Source organism: Xenopus laevis, chromosome 4L (genome assembly GCF_017654675.1).
Source record: "Xenopus laevis strain J_2021 chromosome 4L, Xenopus_laevis_v10.1, whole genome shotgun sequence".
Lineage (NCBI taxonomy): Eukaryota > Metazoa > Chordata > Amphibia > Anura > Pipidae > Xenopus > Xenopus laevis.
In genome coordinates this window covers 115659159-115685349 of record NC_054377.1, presented here as the reverse complement: position 1 = coordinate 115685349, position 26191 = coordinate 115659159, and the positions used below count along the sequence as shown (strand labels likewise).

General features: G+C 39.3%; 1 protein-coding gene across 13 annotated transcripts in view; it reads right to left on the bottom strand.

Moving 5' to 3' along the window:
• The window catches only part of LOC108713553 (myomegalin), a 102998-nt gene that overhangs the window by 22556 nt on the left and 54251 nt on the right, over positions 1-26191 (bottom strand). For 5 of the 13 annotated variants that reach the window (XM_041590670.1, XM_041590675.1, XM_041590677.1 and 2 more), the window contains exons 1-18: positions 21759-23494; positions 17004-17120; positions 15902-16021; positions 15041-15133; positions 14236-14445; positions 13780-13938; positions 12959-13072; positions 12321-12458; positions 11602-11781; positions 11170-11337; positions 9990-10071; positions 9564-9661; positions 9134-9250; positions 8405-8542; positions 7165-7277; positions 5674-5816; positions 677-783; positions 139-326 (exon numbers count right to left, since the gene is read on the bottom strand). In XM_041590670.1, the coding sequence (XP_041446604.1) occupies positions 139-326; positions 677-783; positions 5674-5816; positions 7165-7277; positions 8405-8542; positions 9134-9250; positions 9564-9661; positions 9990-10071; positions 11170-11337; positions 11602-11781; positions 12321-12458; positions 12959-13072; positions 13780-13938; positions 14236-14445; positions 15041-15133; positions 15902-16021; positions 17004-17120; positions 21759-22970 (3497 nt within the window). In that variant the 5' untranslated portion in view covers positions 22971-23494. Of the gene's footprint in view, positions 1-138; positions 327-676; positions 784-5673; positions 5817-7164; positions 7278-8404; positions 8543-9133; positions 9251-9563; positions 9662-9989; positions 10072-11169; positions 11338-11601; positions 11782-12320; positions 12459-12958; positions 13073-13779; positions 13939-14235; positions 14446-15040; positions 15134-15901; positions 16022-17003; positions 17121-21758; positions 23497-26191 lie in introns of those variants that run through there. The other 8 variants (XM_041590673.1, XM_041590678.1, XM_041590680.1 and 5 more) reach the window with 6 other exon arrangements.

Here is a 26191-nt window from a genome sequence, read left to right as displayed (position 1 = left end):
AATGTAGGGCAACAGTACATTATAAATGAATTACTTTAAAATGCTTTTATTTTTTGGGTTACTGTTCCTTTAAGTTTTGAAGGGATACTTTTATGACATAATAGGTGCATGTGATTGATGAAACGTATGAGAAGCTACCTGATATCTGCTGCATCAGATATTCCTGCCTCTTCCAGTCTGGACTTCAGAACTTTAAGCTCCTCTTCCGTTTTAGCCTTTACTTCCATCACTTGTTGGAGTTTACTTCTTACACTGACAAGCTCATTTTGCAGGTTTTTGTCCTGAGCTGTAACATGTGGGACTGATTCCATAGCATCTACAGTTACCTACACAGAAATACAGAAAATAGCTCATGCCCTGTGTTAATAGGACGGATGTGGCAGTCAGCTTGCCTGTCCATAGGGCAGTGGTTCCAGAGAGAAAAGGACTGGAGAATGTTGTCAATACATGACAGAACGACTTATTTGGGAAACAGTCCTGTTTTTATTAATAAGCATTAACATTTATTTGGATCACTTTCTATAATAAAGTCCAGTTAGCAGCATGTGCATTACTTAAATGCTATTCAAGCCTAAATGATTGGAGAGGGAGATACTATATAATATGATGTTGGTGATCCCTAGTTTTAGAATGTCTATCACACAAGAAATGTTATAGTTATCAGAATTGGACTTACTTGTGGTACAGTCCCCTGCCCAGAACTCTGATCATCGATTTCATCTTCAATACTATCACTGAACTGTGAGCTGGAATCTTCATCCAATTCATTATCTTCTTTCAGACCTAAAGAAGAAACATTCATTTTCTCATCATGAATCATGTCAGACACATTTTTACACAGCAAATTCCATGCAAAAGATCTGCAGGGTTGCTTGCTCAAGGGGAATTACAGTATATCCCCCCTTTTTTCAAAAATAGTTCAGTGAGTAGGGTTTGTGCTGAACATGTTTTTGCCTATTTTTTAAATTCAGAAATATCTATGGTGGTTTCTCATTTTTGCACTAAACAGGACAAAGTTTACATTATATTCCAACTTTCTGGTTCTTATGAGGTGGTTATGACAAATGATCAGTCCCCTGTATAAACAACCCCCTCCCTTTCCCCTGTGGCAGGCTTTAATTGGCTTTGAGACAAGGAGTACCTCATTATACAGCAGCTTCTGAGTAGACTGGTATTTTTTTTTTAACCACCTCATATGGACCGAGAAGTTAGAATGGGACTTGCGTTCAGTTTGGTGCAAGGAACAACAAAAAACATAGCGATTTCTAAAATTAAAAACAAAAAGCAAATAATATTTTCCCACAAGTCCTATTTCAGTATGTTTTGGAAGGGACATGTTGCTTCTTTAAGTCAACAACACCTGGAGCCATGAGGAGCAGACATGCCTTGATTATATACATTTAAGCACAAAGTACATAAATCTTTATCTGCCACAATATACAGTACTACTATACTATACAGAGTGTTTCTCATCCCTTGTGCAGTTTGCTTATATATTGCTAGTTTATAGGTTGCATTGTATCTCTATTTATGTTTGTATAAAAGTATAAAGAAACTGTGCTTTTCAGAATTCCAGTACATTTTAGACGACATGTTGGTAGCCCTACTCTACATGCTAGGCATCCTTGATATGACAGGTTCCTAAATGGTAACCTGAGTAAATATCACACTGGGGTGAGCAGTTTGACTTATCGTGAATCTTCTTGGACAAGCAGACTCATTATTATTCCATCCCATGCCCATTCTTCTGCGCTGACTCATTACTCTCCCTTTTTACCGTTTTCGACTGTTAAAGAATAAACACCAATTGAAATGCAGATGTGTATCTCTGCTAACATTCATTTTGGAAGATTTGGTTTTCATTGCCTTTCTTGTATTCTTTCAAGAACCTGATTTACTAATCTCCTTGGGAAAGATGGAGTGGGTGTTCTATTCTCTGCTGTTCAGAGCTATTCCATTGTCTCCCCTCTAGTTCACGTGCTAGTCACTCAGCTTGCAGAGCAGTGAAGGGGTGAATACTTCACATCGATAGGATTCGGTGAAGCACTGCGTTTTGTAAACAATCTACAATATTAAACATCTTTTTAAAAATACTGTAGTGTTATAAAGCCCTACAAATCAGCAGTTATTTTTTTGGGTGTGTTGATGCTGAGCTGCTTATCTGTAGCTGTGTCATTAAGGGGGTAATATATAAAAAGGTCGAATTTTAAAGGTCGAATGAACTTAAATAAACACACAACTCGAATGGTTTGTTATTTAAGAAAAACCTTGAATGAGCAAGTTCAGGGTTAACAACCGAATTGGGCGAAGAAAAACTTGAATCGCTTGAGTTTTCGTGCGAAACCCACCAAAAAAACTCTCTTCAAATGGTTCAAGGGAACTCTGCTGTTGACTCCTAAACGACCTCGAAGGGTTTTAGATGGTGTATTTTAGGATTCAAGCTATTTCCAGGGTCAGGTTATAATAAAAAAAGAAATTAAGATGAAAAATCTATTTTTGACTCAAAAATATTCTCGAAAACTCGAATTTTTCGTGGAAAACATAAATTGAACCTTAAATCTTCCCCTAAATGTCAGCTTTGAGTTACTTAAACCTGCAGGGGAATTATTGATAAAACTTTACCTATAAAAAGGCATGAACATCTGGCATAGTCTGTAATAAAACTGAAGTAACTAAATACCCTGTAGTGTACAATGGCACACAGCTATAGCAAGTGCAGATCAGTCCACAAATTTAGAAATAATGTGGGTTCATTGTCATACAATGGCAGCTATTAAAATTGTACCCAACGTCTACATGTGCAGGGAATTCCTGGCTCATGCAACTAAGTGTATTGCATACGATAACTCTAAACATTAATATAAGTGACCATATTCATCAGTTTCTCCAAGTGAATGGGGAATCTACATCGACTTTCAATGCTAGTTCCTGTCCAAAATTGGCATTCAGCAATCATTTTCAAATGTGGGCGGGGCATGTGGCTGATCCAATTGTTTTGCCACAATAAAATAACAAGAGAAATAGTGCGGTTTCCTAATCCAGGATAGCTAATCATCTATTACAAAAGTCAATATGGCTTATAAAACACCATTTCCATTTTTTTGAGCAAGGCCATTTTATATGACTGGAACTGTTTTATAAATGTATCAAATGTGGTCCCTGTGTTAAAAGTAATGGATGGCTAGTTTGATGGAAAATAACCAAATCTTCTGACCTGGTCACCATATGTGTGTATTTCTAAGGTAGTATGTTTGCTGTTTTCTGTCCAACAGCGTAATGAGTCGATAAATATATTATGAGAGACACGGAGTCCAAGTGCTTATCCTCACTGCAAAAATTCCTTATAGTATAAAAACTAAAGTGTTGGTTACAGTGAATGGTTCTGTTTTATCATTTACTCTCAAATATGAAAAAAAAACCTCACTGGAGTCACTATTGGGCAAGTAAGTTAATTGCAGAGTTGGCGACTTCCAATTCGTTATCTTGGATTTGATCCTTTTTCCTTGTAATGTTCACAAGAAATAGTGGGTTGTAAGAAACAATATATGCTATAGTTTTTGTAAATGTTCACTAAAACATATCACTAGAGGTCATTTTTACATAAGCCTTATTTCACGCTAAAGGTGGCCATAGACGCACAGATATCGTAAGAAACAAATTTTCGTACTATATTCGGTACGTGTATGGTGGAAAAAGAGCTGACTGATATCGGCAGAAGAATTGGATATCGGTCGGTTTGTTGATCGGGCTGGATGGAAAATTTTGATTGGGCGCCTTTAAAGGCTCCCAAACATCGGCCAGTGTTAGTGCTGAATCGTCAGATACAGGTAGAATTTTATTGTTTCTACCTGTATATCTGACAATTTAGATCATAATTGTTACGTCTATGGCTACCATAAATGTTGGAAGCGGCCATGGTTCTCTCTGCAAAGAACCTCAAAAAAAAAAACAAGCCAAGTGGCTAAATTTGCATTTTTTTTACAACCAAAATAGATTCATACAGCTTAGTTACAAAAAAGTACTAGGTGCTTTTTTATTAGTACACAGAAAAAGGAAATTATTAACAAAAATTAGAGTGGGAAATGATAGATGGCTTTCATGTCATTTGGAGTTTTGTGGCTATTGGGTTTCTGAATAAGAGATCCCATACCTACCTGCAACATTCCAGCATGTGGGCCATGACTGTGGCTCTGCTCATAGCTATAGAGGAGGGTTTAGCACAACAGGATTAACTTCATTTCAGAGAAGGTAAGGTGGCCCATACAAGGGTCAAATTCCTATGCTTTACAGCCGATTGGCCAATGGATGAAATAGATGTAGAATGCAAGAGTTGTATTTGCAAAGTGCATGAATGAATGAAAGAGCAGGAAATGAAGGGAGCTGCAGTTCCTCTTTACTTCCTCATCTGCTGAGGCTCCATGTATTGGCTTAAATGTAGCCGAGCCAACCATTATCCATAGTACATGGTTATTGGTCAGGACTGGTATGCCTGAAAACTCCAGAGAAAAACTGCACCTGTTTGCTAAACTCCCCCCACAACATTCATACATGCTATTTGCTATACAGCAGCTTGCGCTCTATAGTTCAATGTACTTGTCCTTTCTAACAAAGCAGATGGATTTTTATCATTTGTACTTGAATGTACATCTCAAGGGCAATATGGTTTCATTAAACCTGTGAGACATCCATTTATACGATAATAATAAAAAATAAGTCTCTGGTCAAAAACTGATACTGAGCTTTGCAGCACCAGGGTCACCAAAAGACACAAAAAAGGCAAAATAAGTTATTGCAGAGATTAATAAGTGTATTTACTGGAGTTCCCCTTCTTACCTGAAATCCAAAATGTTGCAAAACAATATTGGCACCTTGTGATGTGGGCCAGCAACAAAAATCACTGCTTAAAATGGAAGACCCCCTATTTAATACACTCCCACATGTAGGATTATTAGAAGGCTGGTGGCTCTATGCTTTTAACTGCCAAGAAAACAATTGTATGACTAAAACAAAATGTAATAGGTAAATAAAACAAACTGCACAAATCATGAGAAACGTGGGACAAAACTGAATCAAAATAATAGATTTTTTTAATGGGAGAGAATTGTGACTTGCCCTCTGTAAATGCTGCTAAACCAACTGTGATTTAACAGATCTCACAGAGAAATGATGTAAATATTGTTATCTATTGTATAAATAAATAGTACTGTATATTGGGGAAAAATGTCTTTTACCCATAAAATCCACCAAGGCACGCGCACACAAACACACAGATTCATGCAGTTAAACACAATATCAGGACAATAAATAATAGGAGGAGGTAAAATAACTTTATTTGGCCTACTGTTGAGGGAATGATAGGAAATAAATAAAAAGGAGGTGGATGGGATGTACGGATACAATATTTCACCTGTGGAATACAAAGAACACGCAGAGATGTAGGGTAACCGTAAGTCTAATATCCTTCAGTTCTACAGCTATGAGGAAATTCTACTCCCACCCTCTCACATCCCTCAAAAAACATTGGCAAGCATTTCCTGTTAGTGACAGCGCTCCTGGAAGAGTAACGTCTGTAGCCCCATTATGGGACTTGGCAGTGTTTGGTTACCCTCCAGAGTTCATATTAGAAGGCATGCGTGTGCATGTGAGGAACGCTCACACTCCCCCACTCCCCACCTCCAAAGGTGATGGCCGTCAGCCCCCTCTCCGAATCCAGCTGTGAAAGGCGATCGGTCGCCCTTTCTAGGGCATCTTCCAGTTGGCACGTCAGTTTCTGTGCAGTAAGCAGTTCTTCCTGGAGTGCTGAGGTGCGTTTTATGCTAATAGAGTTGTACAGATAAAGGCAATTTACTGTTAATATAAAGTCGACAGCACGTTTTCAACATTCATCGACGGATGCTCATTATTTTTTCAATAAAATATAGAATTTCTTTTGACAATTGTCTGGAACATTAGGAAGTCTTTTCATCGAACAGACCCATGTGTCAGAATGAACCTGATTGCTTTGTACAGTTAAACACTATTCTGTTCAAAGGGGAGGCATTGCTCGGCACTTCTCAGCAGCACTGATCATTAAAGGAGAAGGAAAGATTAAAACTAAGTAAGCCTTATAAGAAAGGTCCACCTAATTACACCAGTAAACCCTTAATCTAGTGCTGCTCTGAGTCCTCTGTCAAAAGAAACACCACATTTCTTTCCTTCTATTGTGTACACATGGACTTCTGTATCAGACTTCCTGTTTCAGTTTCAACCTCCTTGCCCCCGGCGTGAGCATGCTCAGTTTGCTCCTCTTCCCCCCCCCTCCGCTGTAATCTGAGCCCAGAGCTATGAGTGAGCAGGGAGATACTCAGGCAGGAAGTGATGTCACACCAAGCTAATACTGCAGCTGCTATCCTAACAGAGAACTTCTAGAGCTTTTTACTCAGGTATGGTAAAACATTCTACAGAATAAATATAGCATTCTAGCTTGCACTATTGCATCTAATCTATCGGCAATAAAATGCCTCCGTGGCTTTCCTTCTCCTTTAACAAACATATGAATCCTTACTCCCCAATGGACATCACATGCAGAGAGAAAGAATTCAGACAACAATAAACGTACATATTTGCGATTTGGATTAAAAGTGCTCATCACGCTTGGACAAACAACTAGAATCCCATGACTGGAAGGAGGTAGAATGAAAATGATCTCTTATGCAACTCAAAAGAGAGGCTATGGGACTCATTTACTATAACTGGGGCTACATTGCACAAGTGCAGTTGCCAATAATCTGGAAGTTATTTTAATTGATTGATTCACTGATGGATGCAAGAAACGTGACTTGTAACGGAAACTGTTCTTCACTGTATCAAGAGCATATATGAGTTTAATGTTTTAAAAAATATTTGAAGCTATGAAACAATGTTACATGAAACAATTCTGAGTTTCAGTGCTTTGAAATAGAAATGGCTATAAATATGCAAAGGCATTAGTAAATATATGGTATACACATCATCACCAAACCAGTGTATAAATGGAATACTCAGCAGACCCTGTTGCACTTTAAACAAGACCAATAACAATGAACAAAGGCTTTCTCAATATATACATCTTAGCAGAGATAAAACTGAAATGTTATAAGTAAATAGAATATATATCTAGTGAATTTCAGGAGACACACTGCTCACCTGTCAGGATCAGAGTGGAACTGTACCAGGCTGCTGTAAAGCTGCTTCTCTGCATGTAATGCATCATTCAGCCTGCCTCTGTCAGCAACAAGCTCCTCCAATAGCTTTGATAACTACAACAGGTAACAGAAGAAAGCAGGTATTAGATAATGCAGGGCTTGGATTTCTGCAATTTACAAGTAAGATAAACTAGTCCTTTTCCTAGTTCTAGTCAGCAAGTAACCAAAATGTAATTACCTAAAGTATTGTAACTATTGAGTAAATTATGTTGAGTATATTAAGTGATAACACACCCTTTTGGTTTTAACTGAAATTCTTCACTGAATGGACTATTATAGGAACAAAGATAATGAGAACTATAATTGGAGATACACTTCAAAACTTTGTTGGCTTAGATTTATGTTTAATTTAGAAAAAAATGTGTAATTTCAGGGCTATTTACCCTTTAAAACATGCACTGCAGGTTGTCTCCAGTAGGTGTCACTGTCCCTATTTCCTATAAATATGTACAGTCTCACTGGTTCACTGTCACTGAGGAAGGGACATGTGTTCCTGAAATGTTTGATCATGTGTAAAGTGTGATGAGCACCATGTAATAAAGTTGGGATCACCCGTTTGCTGCATCATACAGGTATCGGCTCCGCTATTTTTGACAACTGGCGTGTGGCAAAGCCAGTACCAATACGATCACCCCCTACCTCCCACACTTCGCTCTTGATTGGGTGCACATATCACAATAAATAATGTTAATATAAGAAAAGTGGCTGCTACATTTAGGGATCAGTACAGTAAATATTCCAAAATGTATGGAATGCGTTACACTGCTTTAAAAGTCTGAGATGGCATAATAGCTTTTAGGACTTTTACTGTAGGTCCTACTGTAAACTAGTGCCGCTAGAATGTCAGTTCTTTGTACAAAATCGAAACAGAGTGTTCTTAGAATGAACCATGCACTTATGTCCATGATCTGTGCAGGAAAAAGGGAACTGTACAGCAGTATCATTCCATTTAAGAATAAAGTCAAGCAGGCCAGTTTTAACATTGTCCATCTACCAAATGTTAAGGTCTGCTGCTACATATTTAATACTTACATAAGAACAAAAAACCCAAAGATCATATTAAAATGGATGTTTGACTGATAAAATATATTTGGTTTATTTATGTAAAATCTTTAATTGTAGTGAACACGTCGGTAATAAATAACCCCCAATTATACCCAGTGGCAAGAAGACTAGCATACCTTCTGGTAATGACCTATGCCATGTTCTTGTTCGGGCACACCTGATGCAGCCAGCTTCTCCTTTAGGCTTAGGACCTGCTGGGTAAGGCGGTCCACTGTAGGGACCTCCTCTGGGTCAACCAATTGCATCTGCAGATCCTAGACCCCAAGACAGCTGAATGAGGCATTTATAATATTTACACGTCACAGAGGATGAGAACTGTGCTTATATATAGGTACATCTGAAACAGATTTCAACTTATTCTGCCTCAGAATGCAGGGATACTTTACTGTCGATGCTACAGTTGCTAGCAACTGATTTCTGCATCCTTACAATTGTCCCCCTACTTCATTTAAAAAACAAACTTCAGAAACGGTGAATAATCCCTCTAATGATGATATAAAATGATGGCACACATGATAGACAAGACACATCATTCTCTATTATCTTGTTAAGAGCCTAAGTGAAGTTAGAGATCTCCACAGTCCGCAGAGTGAAATACCGCCTCTCTCCATTCATTTCTATTGGATTTTTAAAGGTGTATTTATCAAATGGTGAACTTTCACTATCACCCTTTGATAAAAATCCCATAGGAATGAATGGAGAGAGGCGGTATTTCACTCTGAGGACTGTGGAGATCTCTAAATTCACTCTTTGATAAATCTACCCCTAAGAATTGGGTCAACTGCAGGACCCCAAAAGTCAATATAGTAAGCCAAGTCACTTCTTGATTCTCATGTACAGTTCACCTTGATTAAATCTTCTTTTATCTGAATGTTCCTGCTCAAAGCATCCATGTCTGCTGCTTGCTCCTGCAGCTGCTCACTTTGCTCTCTTATCATAGACTGCAGAGCTGACACTTCAATCTGTGAGCAAAAACAGATGACTTTAGATTCAAGAAAATAGCAAAAATGATGTAGACTAAGATGTAAACTAAAAGTGGACAAGATGGTAGATTCCAAAGGCCCCACTTGCAGCCTAAGATCCCTCAGAAGGGTGCATGGTACACTGTATGTTTTCTCTGGGCTTTGGGCTTACACAATTTGAAAGGAGGGATACATTTTCAGTTTATAAATGTTCAGTTAACCTTATGTGTAAAGGAAAGACCATAGGGTTATAGAGTCTGTATGAATAGAAAATTATATTTTAGTTGTCAAATAAAACACTGTATACAGATACCTGATTTTCTCTTTCCTTTCTCAGAACAAGTTGCAGATCATCTTTGGCTTTGGCAAGTTCACTCTCCAACATTTCAGTTTGGTTACTCTGTGCATCTGCTAAAGCAAAGTCAGAAATCGGTGAATACACCTTTCAGGGGAAGTTCAATCCAATTTCTATTGCAAACTTAGAAACGGTGTCTGAGATAAAGGAATGCTTTGTCACTGCATAAAAACATGATGGTTTTTATTCTAATGCAGTTTAGAAATGAATGACTTATGTCCACTAGGCATATCAACCACAAACTGCATGCAATCCGTGTTTTTCTGTAATATAAAAATAATTGTCATGGACTTGTACCTATTCACTGGTACATGCGGTTGCAAGACAAATTACCTCCCCCTCTATCAGTGAGAGATTTAAGAGTGTTGTTTCCCACCAACTCACCTGGAGCTTTGAGCTCTGCAGACAAAGAAGTCACACATACTGCAACTGGATATTCAGAAAGTGGCTTGTATTTCTCTAACTGCTGAAAACAATAGCACATAAAAACGCATGTTATTAGACATTACAACTCATGAAATTGGTTGCTGATGATAATGGGTAAAGCAAGGAAGTGGTTTGTTGTTGATCCTGTGTCTCCCTGAAGTTTGAATTCAATACCAATACCATTCATGCAACATATTTTGGCATAGGTTTATTACTGGATTCCATCAGTGAATATTGATGTCTTAAAGCAGCCACCCAAGGGCTAATTCTATGGTTCACTGACAGATTGCCCTAAGGATTGATAGGTCAGGTTCTACTTAATCTGGACATTTTGTAATGATTCTTTAATAGGGTTGATAAACTAATAATAGTGTACTATACTGACGGAGTGATTAGACCAGAAATATCCTTATTGTCCTGTCCTGTTTTCTGGCATGCTGGAGATTAATTTCTGAATTCTGTTTTTCTCGTATAGCACAGCTCTTACAGACAAACCCCTGACCCATTTTTTCTGATGCCACCTACATAAAACTAGAGCTATTGTAGTATTACACCTAGAATTTATATTTTGCCTACAATAGTAGATGAGAAAAATATGTTGCTATAACAAACAGCATGATTTGTAGGTGTTAAGTAAACACTTTTTTTTTTTTACTTTTTTCATTAATGTAAATATGTAAATAAACCCCAGTCTTGTAAAAATGTAATTACTACATTCTGCCACTAGGTGGAACTAGCAATAAAAAAATCATAGCAGAGTGCACTTTTGAAAAACAAATTGAAAAATAGCAATCAATCCCTTCTAGACAAACAGCAATACTAAAGATGGGAAAATGCCATCAAGAAGGTCTGCATTTTCCTTCCTTTCCTGTCTGAGTTTACCAATAAAGACATGAATCTCCAACTCCATTGTCACATTGTGTAGTGTAGTCAATAAACTCCTACAAATGAAGAGCACATCTTCAAATCAATAGAATGGGCTGTCATTGTACTTTATATGCCCACCAATACAATGCTGGTGTACTTAGCACTGGAGAAAAGTCATTTGAATATAATGATTACCAATAAGGATTACAGCTTTTTAATTAAACAAATACATTACCGCATTTTTTTTTTTAATCTCTGCTAATTTACTCACACTGGTAAGAAGTTCCTCCATCTCTCTCATGTGTTCATCGGCCTGTTGGCTTCTATCATGAAAAGCCTCTTGCAGCATTTTCTCTTTAAACTCCAAGCAGGCCTGTAGCTCTTGTATCAGCTCAAAACTGCCAATCTCCGACTTCTGGAGGAAAGCTGTTGTCATCTCCTGTAATATATATTTTATTGCCAGTGCTAAACAGGTTACTGGCAGTGATGGCTGCTACAGTAAATCTGTCTATGCATTAAAGATTTAAAGATCCAATAAAACCCCTAGTACCTTAATTTTAGATTAGATTCCCTGTATATTAGGCAATGATACTCCCAAAGCATTGCAAATATTACTGCAAAATGGTAACAAAGTTGCATTGTATTTGACACTTATGCTTTGCTGTACATATACTTTTTTTAGAACTCTGCAATAAGTCCTTACCTGAATTTCTTTGCTCCGCTCTTGCAGAGCTTGCTGCAATTGCTGGATAATTGATTCTCTCTCCTTCAGCGAACGTTGGTTTTTCTCTTCCATTGACTGTTTCAGCCATTCTAAGTTCTTATAAGCTGCTGAAATGTGTTCCAGCTCCACATCTTTGGACTTCATGAGGTTATCCAGGCTCTACAATATACGCATTTTGATTATGGATATCATGTCATATTATATATTTTATATGTGTATAGTGTTCTATGTACAACTGCACATTAATAAATATAGTTGCTGATTAAAAACCTAGGTGCTAGACGGCACAAGTGCAGTTCTGATAGCAACCAATCAGGTACTTGTTTTTATTTTCTAACTCATTTGCTGATTGGTTGCTGAGGAAAATTACATTTGTGCAAATTGGTAATCGTTTGCTGACAATAAAAAAAGGAGAAAGAATGCAGGGTCCTTGTGCATATATTACACATTATCTATAAAATTTGTTGTAGATCAGATCTTATATTTATGTCTCTAGTAAAAAAGTCAAATCAACTGGACTTGCTTTATTTTCTTTTTTCTTGAAGACGTTTCACTAGTCATCCAACTGGCTTTCACAATTCAGAAATTCTTAAAGAAAATTCTTCAAGGAAAAAAGAAAATACAGCAAGTCCAGTTGCTTTGAGTTATTACGATAGATATACCATGACATGGATGAATAATAATCTTCACACACTAACATTTATGGTTTCCTCATTGCCAGAAAGGACACTTTGCAGTCGTTCCAAGTCACGCTGTTTTTCTCGTATTATCATCTTTAGCTGCTGGATCTCCTTTTCTTTCTCTTCCAGTGCACCAAATTTATCATCCACCGCATGCTGGTGTAAAAAAAGAAGCAACTATGTTAGACATATGGATAAGGTTGGGCTGGAGGTTATTTGTTTTTCATAAAATGAGGATAAAAAAAAGAAAGAATATTAGGCACACTTCCTTGTAGAGTAAAATAAAAACCACTATTTATTCATACATTAAAAAGCAGAGATAGCTGCTGTGGAATGGAAGCCTAATGCATTTTTGGTACACCCCCTTAATCATAGGCTATTATTATTATTAAAAAATCACCCATAATTACATCAGGAATGCATGTTTGGTACAGATGCTAGCATATATCAGAACATGAGATGAACTACATCTCCTGGTGACAGGATGCAGTTCTAAATTTCTCCCAATGCAAATTCGACCTAGAACTTTGAATAACTCTAACCAGCATATGCACTCTGCAAATTACTAATTACATTAGTAAGAATGGCTCTGTAGCTTTTCGCCCATGCAAAACCTATTTCTAATCAATACTTCCCAAAGCTATTGTTCTACATACCTCTAAAGCTTCATCTCTGTCTTTAATTCTCTGGCGTAATTTGTCCAGCATGTGCTCGCTGCCAACTGGGTGTTTTCCTAGGCTCTGTTGGTATTTCAAAAGGTCCACATACTCCTGGGGAAGAAAAATCAAAGGGCCTATTTACTGAAATGATCCAATAATAATAATAGAATATAATAAATGCCATAAAAACTCAGGAAAATATCAGAACTTAACTTGGGCTTTTTCTGATGGGAGACATTCACAAAGCCAGATGGCTGTGAACTGAAAGCTCTGGAGAGAATTTCTCCAGCAATTGCTAGTGAAACACTAATCCCTGTATTACCACTGCTACCCATAACCAGCGTTGCATATACATTTAGACAGGAATGGTCAGCAACTCAATACTTCTAAACTTGAAGCCTCACAACAGTGGGGCAAGAGTCCCGACTGTCTACTGAGCTATAACTACAAAATATAGTCAAGGCATGCTGGGAACGGCAATTTAGCATTAGATGTACAGACACACAACCCCACTCTAGACAGTGTTCTTGAGTAGGTAAAAAGCTAGAGCATGGTGATGACAGGCAGTACAGCCATTCTAAATAATGCTTTCAGTTTACAGCAGAAATGTACCACAACCAACCCATAATGCATCAACAAGTGACTGACTGATTCATATAACAGATTCATAAATCAATAAATGGAAGACTGAGCCCACTGGTGGGTGGGAGGGGGGTTGAGTTTTAACTATAGCAAATGATGAATATCTCTTATGTGTCAGTGTGACATTAAAGAGCAGAAATACTTTTATCCACCCTAAATCAGTGTTCTTTTCTCACCTGCAGCAGTTGCTCCTTCTGAGCCAAGGTTTGTTGGAGCTGCTGGATACAGTTCCCCTGGGCATGCAACTTGGTGCATTTCTCCTCTTCAGTGTTCTGAAGAAGCTGACTTTTCTCCTGTAGTTCAGTCTGTAGCTTGTGCAGTACTCCATGCAGCTCCTAACAGCACAAACTACAATCACTTTCCACTCCACATTTAGATTTGTTGCATTTCCTTGGGGTCTTACAGCATTATAAATTCTCAACACATTAAATAGTAATATGAGTGTTATTCATTAATAATTCCATTAACTGATGGAAATCCTAACATTCAGTGATAAATGCTCCCTGTAATACCTATGGCCTAATGCTTATGGACATTGTGCAACTGAAACTTGCAGTTAAATGGTAAAGCCATGGCTGAAAGGTTACTTTGCTTTATTTTAAAACGGATAACGACACCAGATTTAACATTACCTGGTTGTGCTTCCAAGTAGTCTCCTTTTGCTGCTGTCCTTCAAGCAAATCAGTTTCCAGCAATCCCTGTGATTGCTTCAAGTCTGTCAGTTGACGTTCCTTCTGTCGAAGGGTCCTCTGTTGCTTCTGCAGTTCCCTCTGTGTACAGAACAAAGTGTTCTGAAGATCCAACAGCTGCAGCTGCTGTTGGGACGGGGTCATTTGGGAAGCCTGCAAAAGTCAAAACCCAAAATTCAAGAGCAGCATATGTCTGTGTGAAATAAAACAACAAATAGTAAGGTATTATAATAGTATAATGGTTTCAAAACCTGCAGAAAACCTTGTCCCGTTTAATATATTACTACATTTCTTACTGAAGACCAAGGAGTCAGTTTTTGCACTCAATCCCTTGATATACGTGGTGTTAGAAGTAGTATGGTTTTATAAGAAAGGCAACAAATAATTAAATGGCTATATGCACTTTCATGTGGAGTTCTCAAGAGCATTTACCTGGCAGCAGGTAAATATGGTGCTATAAAGGAGGACAGTATAAAGAGGTTGTTTTGTATACAATGTGGTTATCCACTTACAAGTCAAGGTAGATACCTCTCCATTCTACACAGCCTCATCAATAGTAACATTAGAGATTCCACAAGTGAAAAATGATACATCTACTTATCTATTCATAAACTACACACCCTTGGTAGCACAGAACATGTGAGCATTCTGAAATGACAGTTAACCATTGTTCTGCTGTTAAATGCACACACACACACACACTAATTTAGCGATAGAATATGAAGCAGAAACCCGCATATTCTGTTACCTGTAACTGTTCAGTTTGGCTTTTCTGTAGCATATTTTGTAGTTTCACTATGGTATCATTGTGTCCTTCTACTATATGGTACAAATCTGCAACCTAAAAGAGAACAAAAATAATGATGCTGCATGGTTGAAGAATACTACCTTTATAAGTCAAAAAGATTGTATATAACAATTTATATATGCAAATGGCAGTGTTCCCCATAAATGACATGGGGCACGAAAAGTGTGCAACAGTCTATATATTATATGTTTTACGTCTGTCTGTATGGTAATTGGAATTCAAAGGTCTTAGCTGGAGGTTACATTGTAGCATAAGAAAAAAAGAAGGCGTATTTGTCTAGCCTTCCTTAAACGAATATGGGTAGAACAGCATTTATCACTGTGTACGGTCTAAAGTTAGCATTACATTTTCTTTTTTTACAGGCACAACATGTTCATTTAATTCCCCATGTAAAACGTGTTGCCTGTTATGAGAGAGGATAAGCCACCTTTAAAATTAAAAGGTATCAAAGAAATGTATCCATACAGAGCCCTGATCACATATTGCTTGGCAATGCAGTTGTTTTGACTGCATACCTGGGCCAATAAGTTGCTGTCAAGAGTGGAGAATTATCATTTGTGATAAACATAATATGGCTTGATATATAAATGACAGCACTGGTTATGAATACATGTATAATGCCCAGATTCAAACCTTATTGCTGAATGGTTGCTATGGGTTACTGTGCTGGAGCAAACATAACCAACCAATTGGATTTGTTATCAAAATAGCTAGGGACATGGGGTTTTCTTTAATGTGAAGCACAATACCACTTAATTGAGCACTGGAAAAGACAGGCACCGCCTGCGGTTGATGCCTTACCTCACTGTCTCTGCTCTGCAGAGTTTCCCTCAGGCTTTGAATAATGCGTTCTTGATTGCAAGATAGTTCCCGTGCAGAGTTTAACTCTGCAGTCACTTGGTGCAAACTCTCCTGAAGCATCTAGTGTGAATGCAAACATGTCAGACACCAAAGGATGACAATAACAAACCTTCCCTTACTTAAAAAGCTGCTTTCCTAAAACAAAAATGGCTTCTTGGTGACGCACCATACATTTACAGTAACCTTGCATTTCATGATTCTGATTTGTTTTATTGCAATTAGCTCAAAAGCTGGATACATTTGCTGTAGAGGTTAAATGAAAAATAGATTTTGGAAAAGGTAACCATTGCCATTCCTGTATCCAGCTCTCATCTGTAATGGAGATCTTCTTGCAGTGTTAAAGGAGAACTAAACCCTAAAAATGAATATGGCTAAAATGACATTTTATATACTTCACTTATTGCCCCAGCCTAAAGAGTCAGCTTTAGTAGCGCCAATGATCCAGGACTTCAAACTTGTCACAGGGGGTCACCATCTTTGAAAGTGTCTGCGACACTCACATGCTTAATGGACTCAGCTGTTGAAAAGCTAAGCTTAGGGGTTGTCACAAATTATCAAGAAGAAAATTAGGTTGGCCTGTAATACAAGCTGATGCTACAGGGCTGATTATTAAATTCAGATGCTAATTGCACTGGTTTCTGAGCTGCCATGTAGTAATTATCTGTATTAATTACCAATCACCTTATATTGTGAGATTACTATTCTATGTATACTGTATATTGTGAGTGGGCCCCTAAGCTCAGTAAGTGACAGCAGCAAAGAAAGCATGTGCAGTGAACCAGCAGAAAAGACGATGGGGAGCTACTGGGGCATCTTTGGAGGCACAGATCTTTATGCTAAAGGGTTGTGGTTGCCTTGGGCTGGTACAGAAGCCCAAAACATAATGTACAACATTTCTAGCCTACTTCTTTGGTTAGGCTGAAGTTCTCCTTTAAGGGATCAAGCCTAGCATTGGCAAACAATGCTCTCCTCAAACTGAAATAAAATGTCTGTGTTCCAGTAGAAATATAATATAAGTAGAATATCACCATATTATAGATACCTTATTGGAGGCCTCTGTTTCCTGGAGACTTCCTTGGAGAGCCTGCAGGTCTGACACATGCTGTGCAGACAATACCTCACACTGAGATACATTCTGATGTTGCTTTTCAAGCAAATTCTGCAAAAAAAAAAAATGCATTTAATACGTGCACTGCCTACCAAATGTAAAGGTATGCATTATAAGGCGGCTACTCCATTGCAAAAGCTAAATTTTGTCACTTAGTTACCTATGTTCATGAGTGTGCATCAAAAACTTGCAGAATAACTAGATCTTACATGTTATGTTGTTTCAACTTTCCTTCAATTACCCTCATGATCTAGAATAGGCTCATTAGTGGCACTTATGTCCTACAAGGTACATTCTGATGCCAATGTCTAAGCATTACACCTCCGATTAGGTTTCTCTTAAAAGAAATCTAACATTTCTTGTAAGGTTGAAAGTTGCAAGACAGCTCAGTTGGTCATTCAAATTACCTTTATCCTCCTTTCTCAGTGTTTTGCAAGAACTACAATTTCCCAAGGTTCCAGGTTAAGTACAGGTGGGGCAAAGCGGTCTATACATGGGCTGATATAAATTGCTGAATATGTCCTCCCAGACTTAAGGTGGCCATACATGTTACAATTACCATCTTTCCTGTGACCAGTCGTTTTCAACACAGACATGTTAGAGCCGAATTGTCAGATATACAGGTAGAAACAATAGAATTCTACTCGATGTTTCAGCAGTAACAGTGGCCGATGTTTGAGTGCCTTCAAAGGCAACCAATCAAAATTTTCAGACCTACCTGATCAAAGATTTGTCCGTTATCCTGCCGATATCGGTCATCTCCCCCCATACATTAATCAGCATCTTAACAGCCTATGCATGTGGCCTACCAACTAATATCTGGCCTCTGATGTGACCCTCACCCAACAGGTCCACCTATGCCTATATTATGATCCGATAGTCAAAGGCAAACAGGCTACACTACTGCCATGCTAATTATTCTGGCTCGTCCTCCTGTTTTTCTATATAGCGTGTCCTAAACAAATCTTTAAAGTATTCACAAGACCATCCATTATGTATCTTGACACTCATTAATGCACAAATTTGATAAAAAGTTGTTTTATATCAGACCATGGTACTGAAATTCTAGGAAAACAACCAACAGTAACGAAAATATTTTGAAGTTTCAGGAGCTGCTGCGCTTAAGACTGTATAATGTGTGCCTTGTTATGAGTCAGGAGTGTGACAAAAAGCCTCTTTATTACAATCTCACTGGGTGCACAGTGTGCTGCCTAAGAGACTGAATACTGTTCCACAGCAGTGTTAATGAAGGGAAAAAATGATGTAAGATATTTCTTAGAATGTTCTTTGGTAATGGAGAAATCCTAAAGTAAACCTAAAAGATCAGCATATTATCCTGGCTACGTAATTACAATATGCATTCTTGGTTGTATTCCAAACAAGAACAAAGGGCCATCACTATTGCATATAGTGCGGAAGATTTGTTTCCAGCAACCAAATCAGAGATAAAGCCTTTGTTAGACAAAAGGACTATCTTATGCTGCAAGCACTGCTCAACAAAATCTCTAGAATTTACCATATTATATTCTATTTTTAATAAAAACTTCCAGGAATTCCAATTAGCAATACAATGTTTTATAGGTCATTCCTTTTCATTTACAAAACAATATAACCTAATTAAAATGGCAATTTATACTTTCCAAGGATTGTGCAATAGCTAGAAACATATTCTAGCAGAGGTTTGTAGTTGTTTGTACCTTTGGACATTTCTTTATAGACGCCATTCAGAACTGCTTAGAGCTAATTGGTCCTTGCTATATGGTATAATACCTTATAGCTCCTGATGGGAACAAGGTACTCAAAGACCCTGTACCATGCTGAACTTGTTAAACTCATTACATTGCTTTTTAACATTCATTCGAACAAATAGAACCAGAAAATACTGACAAGCAGCAGTAGAAAAGTCCCTTTTTAAGTGTAAGGGCATAGGCAGAATCAGCACTCACGTGTAATTTACTTGCTGGTAAAAGCCCAAAGAGTGCAGGGATAAATGCTGCATTTTCTTGATCAACATCTACATTCCTTACTGGCTATTAAATGCAGCTCTTGTGTATTTACAGCTCATGTGCAACATCAATGGCACAAATAGCCTCGTAAAACTACAAAGAAAGTGAGCTTTTTGGTTGATATTTTGTTGCAAATTTACGCAACTTCCACATACATGCAGATATTTGTCTTTAAACAGAGCAACAAATAAAAAAAAATGGGTCCTGCAAGACTATGTTCTGTTTAAAGGCCAAGTGCTTTTATGGTGGATGACAGATGGTTCCTAGTGAGGACAAGAACATCTGCAACGTCACTGTCTGGAACAAGCATATTCAAGTTGGGTTACGTCTACTTGTGCCTAGATCCTAGAGGGTGTAAGGGACAGCATTCCTCACTGTATACATATACTGGGTCTTGGCATAACTGAGAAGTGGTGGATCAGCGGTGTGGCTGTGTGTGAGAGGAGCATTTTTTTTCATTGGGACACCATTTTACTTGTTGGTAGAACGCATATCCCAAGGGGTCATGGTGACAGGTGGCCTAATTATTTTGGCCTCCAGGGGGAGGGGACAGCTAATTTTGTAGTATGGGGCCCCATGATTATTGATGGTGGCCGTGGTCATGGAATCCCATTTGATCTCTCTAAAAAGGGCTAGGTAGTACTGGGAATATCTGCAGAATCCCAGAGTGCAGCGTTTAGTTTGCTGCCAGTGTACATACAGTAATATAAATATTAGTGCCATGTAATTTAGCCTGCTGCAAGGGGTTGTTACCTTACAAACACTTTCAGTTGGTTTCAAATAGAACACCAGCAGAAAAAAGTTTCTTCAGCTGCTTTCTTCAGCTGGGGGGGGGGGGTCACTGAACCTGTGAAGTGTTCTACATTGATACATCAGTTGTTAAACTTTTTATCTTTGGTCCTGCTGAGCAGAATCCCTGAGTTTCATTAAAGACATCTGTTATAATTTATACAATAGTTGCTAGAGTTCAACAGATGCTGTGTAGAAATGTATCAATTAATGGAGCAAATTGTAACAGTTTTGAGTCTACGCCTGAATTACTGAGCTGCCAGACTGAAACACCAGACAGGAACATTAAAAGGGTACCTATCTCAAAAATTAAAATTTAATATAAGCTTTAGCATACTGAAATAAGAAACTATCTAAATACAATCAATTACAAATACTGTACTGTTTCTGAAATAATGAAGTTCATCTTCACTATCCCGCTCCTTTTGCCTAAAAGATGTATTGGAATTCACTCTATTAAAATCACCAGAAATCCTGTCTCTCTACATGCAAAATTTGTGCAAAAGGCAGTTATTTTATTAGATTTGTTTGTACTGGAATTAACTCTAAAACATAATCTAGGCAAAAGAAGCCCCCCTATAAGATATATTGGATCTAACGGTCAGTGACTATCTGATACCCAACTGCTGCATGAAGAGAGAATAAAGAGAAACAGATGCTGAGAGAGGGATAGTGAACATGAACTTGATTATTTCAGAAACTATGCAGAATATTTGACTATATTTAGAAAGTTTCTTATTTCAGTATGATGCTTATAATAAATGTTCATTTTCGTGATAGTCCACCTTTAAGATATAAACTTGCATTCTGTAAAAACGGTCAAAAATAATCTAGCCTGTATTGGCAGAACTTGTGACTCTTGGGTTAAACATTTATTATATATTATTAGGGATGCACCGAATCCAGGATTCGGTTGGGTATTCGGCCATTTTCAGCAGGATTAGGATATTGGCCGAATCCTTGTGCCTGGCTGAACCGAATACTTAAAATTAAGTGACTTTTCGTCACAAAACAAGGAAGTAAAAATTTTTTTTACCAGCCCCTCTGTGATTTGCATATGCAAATTAGGGTTCAGATTCAGTTCGATATTCGGCCAATCTGTCACAAAGGATTCGGGGGTTCAGCCAAATCCAAAATAGTGGATTCGGTGAATCCCTATATACTATAATGCATAGTTCTCTGGTGTTTGTGCTATGTGAAAGGGCTTGGGAAGAAGAAACAGATGACTTGAAATGAAGGAGCCAAAAGGTTGCCCATGTCAAACAGCACCAGACAAACAATGATATGCATGGGAATCAATGATACCTTATGCACATCAGTGAAAGGCAGGACTGCAGGAACATGGCATTCTTTTAGAAGTTTTTACCAGGAAATAGTTGAAAGTATGGGCCCCAAGTCAGGATTGTAGGCTAAAATCACACTGGTGGGAAAAGATTCATGCAACCGCTGATACTGTCCTTGCAATTTACCATATACTTTACTAGCAACTGCCTGCTTCGCATACACAGGGTAGATTTTGTATTGAAAATGCTCACTTGGACCACTCAGTCTGACAGATAACAGGTAACTGCTCATATCAGAGACTGTATCTGAAGGATATCGACGTCAGCTGACTACAAGTAGCTAGACTTTCGGACTGGAATAAGACTGTATCAATAGTGAACTAAATCATTTTATTTGCCACTCTCTGACATTGGAGTGTGCCAAATATAATGTATAAAATACATCTCTGTTAATGTTAAGCTCTTGCGTATTATAGATATTTATTTCACTATCAGTTGCCTAATGTTCTTCATTCCAGATTCCACGTAACCAGATAGATATGGTTCCCAAAACGTGAAGGTTGCCAAAAGAGCAGAATATGATATTGTTGCGCATAGGCAGGTTTATATACCTGTGTGTAAATGGGCATGTACTCTTCATAGACATCTTGCCATAGGTCTTGCACATCATATAGTTCAGGCAGGAAGTCCTGGCCTGGAGGGGATTCTGCAATGATGCTGAGGAAGCCAAGACCAGGAGAGGGTACCACTGACTGGCCACTGGCCACCATGCTGTGTGATTTGAAGTCATGAAGCCTTGACTTTACGGGTATCCTGCAACCACGCGGGATTTGGACAGGCTTGTAGTTAAACACTTTAGCCAAGAGAAAGGCAAATTCGCTTTTGGCTCCATTGACAGGAGAATGGGCAAGATCATGAATGGAGCAGCAGTCACATTTAGCATCATCTCCAGCAGGCTTGTCTGGTTCCTCCTCTTTGTGGGGCAGAGGAGAAGCAGAAGTAATAGTAGTAGTAGCAGTAGTAGTAGCAGAATCCATGTGAGTAGTAAGAGATTCGGCAGAGGAACCAGAGGACATTCTGTTGGGCCCTTCTGCATCATGTGGTGCCTTGACAAGGGTCAGCGACTCAGGGGTCGGAGACTGAGGGGTCAGAGACTGAGGGGGCAGCAGAGGCTGGGTGGCCATGGTCTCCTCAGTACACACGCTGGCAGCAGAGCCCTTGGTTGAAGGGCCACAGGAGGAGCCCCGCGCTACTTTCCTTGGAACTTTACATACAGCTTCATAATCCGAATCCGCCACCCTCAGGCCGGAGCAGCAGCGGCATCGCCTCGGTCGTAGCCCACCGGTGTCAGTGTGAGGACAATGCTGCGGCTCCTGTTCCTCCAGGTCTGCCCAGTACTCGGAGCCAGAGTAGGCGAAGTCGTCCTGGAGAAGAGCCGAGTAGCGCACATCTGGCAGCTCCGATATGTCCACTGTGCCGGTCTCTCCAGATGATTTGCTGTCCGGCCCATCCTCCTCGCTGTTATTCCTCCTGTACAGGCCGGCCAGGCAGTGTTTGAGCCGCTCCTTCTCGGAAATGAGCTTCTGCAGGCGCTCGATGGATAAAGCCTCGATGCGGGCGATGACCGTATCAAAGCGGCACATCCGCTCCAGCATAAAGGCGCACTTGCTGCACGCGAACTCCGCTTTGCCATCACGTGACACGTCCCTACCTAAGACGTGAGACAACAGCACCTGCAGGTTCAGCTTCGAGGCGGTGTGAAAGATCCAGCGGCGCTGATTCCCGCACAGCTCCCGGCCGCAGATCCGGCACGATTCCTTCATTGTCAGCTCACTCAACTCATTCACCGACTGTCTCCTCCAGCGTGTGCTACTGAGCGTGCGCAGCCAGCAGAGTTGCCAGAGCAGCCGACTCCATGTATAATGAATGGGGGCACCGCAGCCAGGTTACATGAAGCTGTCACTGACGTGGCTCTACAGCTGCTGCTATTCCCGCTCTATTGCTGCCCGAACGCCCTCAGCCAAATACCCGCATAGAAGGTTCCGTCCTTCTTCTCCTGCCTCTGCCTGCAGAGCTGTCATCACGCACAGCATCACAGGTCCCCACCCATCTGGTACCGCTAGCCGGCTAGTGTCGCTTCCCTTCCTCCGACTCCCAAGCAAGATGGAGTCTGCTGCCAGCGCAAGGGGGACCGGGAGATGTAGTCAGAACTAAACCTGGCAACGGACATGCGCAGTGGCACCGGTTCACTGTTTCCCTAGTGATGCCTCATCATGGCAGTGTGACTGTGCTCGCTGCTCACAACCACTGCCTGGGGCGCATAGCAACGTTACTAATAGCGACATCTCGTCAGATTCAATTACAAATCTAAAATAATAATAATAATAATAAAAGTTTGGTAAAAGTAAAACGTTTTTGTGATAGAAATCCTGTGACTTCCTGTTTATGTCTGTGTCTGCCTAGTCTTGTACATAATGCATTGGCCACAATATACCTTCCTATATTCTTGCCGTTTTCTTCTATTAATAACATTGGCATCAAGCATCATTTTTACCGGCCAGGCCGTAAAAATACCGGCCAGGTGGCAACCCTAGTTGGACGGTGCTTTCGAAAGTACTTATTGCCCTTAATTTTGTCATGTTAGTGGCCAATGAGCAAGCCCTCTGATTTATGGAACTCTGAAGAGACTTGAAATATATAATAACTAAAGAAGAAAACATGACTGGCAGTTGACTCCAGTGGGGGAGGGGGATCACCAGCATTAGGTTTTCATCAATGCAAATTGGCCAATCACTAAATTCAACCCTTTTAGAGTAGAGAGTGCAACTGTGATCCCAACAAAATCAGGGCCAGAATCCCTCATGAACAGTGGCATAACTAGATGTTACTGGGCCCACAGCAAATTCATTTCAACCATAGATCATAAATCAAATTTAGGGCTCCCAACATATCCAGAGGTTGTCCTGTTTTACCAACATATGTCGAAATTTCTCATTAATTAGGGCCTTGTGGGGCCCCCTATATCTCCTGGGCCCCCTGCAGCCGCACAGTCTGCTTCCTCTGTAGTTACACACTGAACTTAGGTCTGTCTGATTTAACGTACACCATCATCATTCATGAATGCCCCTGTGTGGGCTGTGGGTTGTGCTCTAATGTTAATGAAAGCAGTGTTTTTTTCTGGCTGACATGAGCTTTACCCATGCAAACCTGGACACCAGAAATCCCCCAAATCCATGTTTCAGGCCTAAGCAACATATCTGACCTTAGTAGCTGCACATAGCTCATCTGTGCTTGCCCATGGATCTGATCCTCACACAAGGGGAATACAGTTATATGGGTCTAAATGCTATGTTTTAGAAGCAAAGTGCAGGTCACTACTAGGATTGCCACCTTTTCCGGAAAAAAATACTGTCCTTCCTATATATTTATAATTTTTCCCTATTAATAACATTGGGATCAACCATCATTTTTACAGGCCAGGCTGGTAAAACACCGGCCAGGTGGCAACCCTAGTCACCACACCCCTCACATTTGCACCACCATTCCTCATTCTGTAAAGCACACACAATGTTTGAGGCGCTGTAGGTAAACATTGCCACCAGTGTAGTTAACCATTCCAGACAGCAAATAGCTTTGAATAGTCCTTTCTAGTGGAGTTAAATACTCAAAGCAGATTTTTACTTTATTATTTATAAGTTCTACACTTTTGCGCAACACCTATGTACAATATGCACTATGGTAATCGATTGTTTAAAGATCTGCCAGGCTTGAAAATATGATCTGCCCATGTATGGTAAATCTGCAGATAAGGAAGTGAAGAGGAGCACAGCTATACAGTGCATTCAGACTACAGGCCAATAGGTCGAATATCGCATGGGGTTGGCTTGGGTATGACCACTAGTGATGGGCGAATCTGTGTCGTTTCGCCGAAAAACTCGCAAATTTTTCCACAAAGTAATGCGTAACGTCGAAAAATTAGCGAAATGCATTGAAGTCAATGGGCATCAAAATTATTTTGATGCAAGTGTCAGTTTTTATATGTGCGACTATATGGTCCAAATGCATTAAAGTCAATGGGCTTCATAATAATTTTGACGTGCAAATTTTTCACTGGCGAATTGTCGTTGCAGCTAACACGGAAATTCACAGGAATTTGTGTCTGCCGAAATTATTTGCCCATCACTAATGCCCACCTAACAGGGTTTGTTCACCTTTGAGTTAACTTTTGATATGTTATAGATTGGTCAGTTCAAAGCAACTTTTAAATTGAATCAATGTTACAGTAAATTGCATTAACAGTAGTGTCGGCTTATTGATGACATTTTAATTTATTTGTTACTAGGAATTAAAATCATATATTTTTCCAAGTCAAAACTCATATTTCATAAGTAAGAAAAACACATTTCATATAATGGTTTCCCTGAAGCAGAATCATGTAGAATTTACCATTGTTATAAAAATAAAACATCATGCCCAAAATATAAAAAAATCCAAGGCTGAGAGGGATTTGTATAATAGAAGCCTCTTTTCTGCAATAGAACAGCACTATTATCGATGGCTGAAAATACACTTTAGTCCTTGTTTGTTGGTTGGGGCATTAGCTTATTATATATTTGTCTTTCTCAAGCACTCAGTAAGTGCCCTGAGGGGCTGTCGTGATTTTATATTGAGTTCCCTGCATTATCTAAATGGCCTTATCCAGGAATTAGGTTGGCAACAATTGTAAAGATGCAGTGCACCTTTATTTCATTTAAACATAAGTAGGTAAATCCACACGCCATCATTAAATCTGTACCTAGACGTTATGGGGAGATTTGGTCGCCTGGCGACTAATTGCCTCGTCTTTGTGGCGACCAATCTCCCCAAAAGCCTTCCCTCACTCTGCGCCGGCTAAAATGAAAAAACACCGGCACTAATCACACGCGGCGATTCGTTTTCCAAAGTTGCCCGAAGTTTCCTCGTGAGGCAACTTCAGGCGACTTCAGAAAGCGAATCGCCGCGTGTGATTAGTGCCGGTGTTTTTTCATTTTAGCCAGCGCAGAGT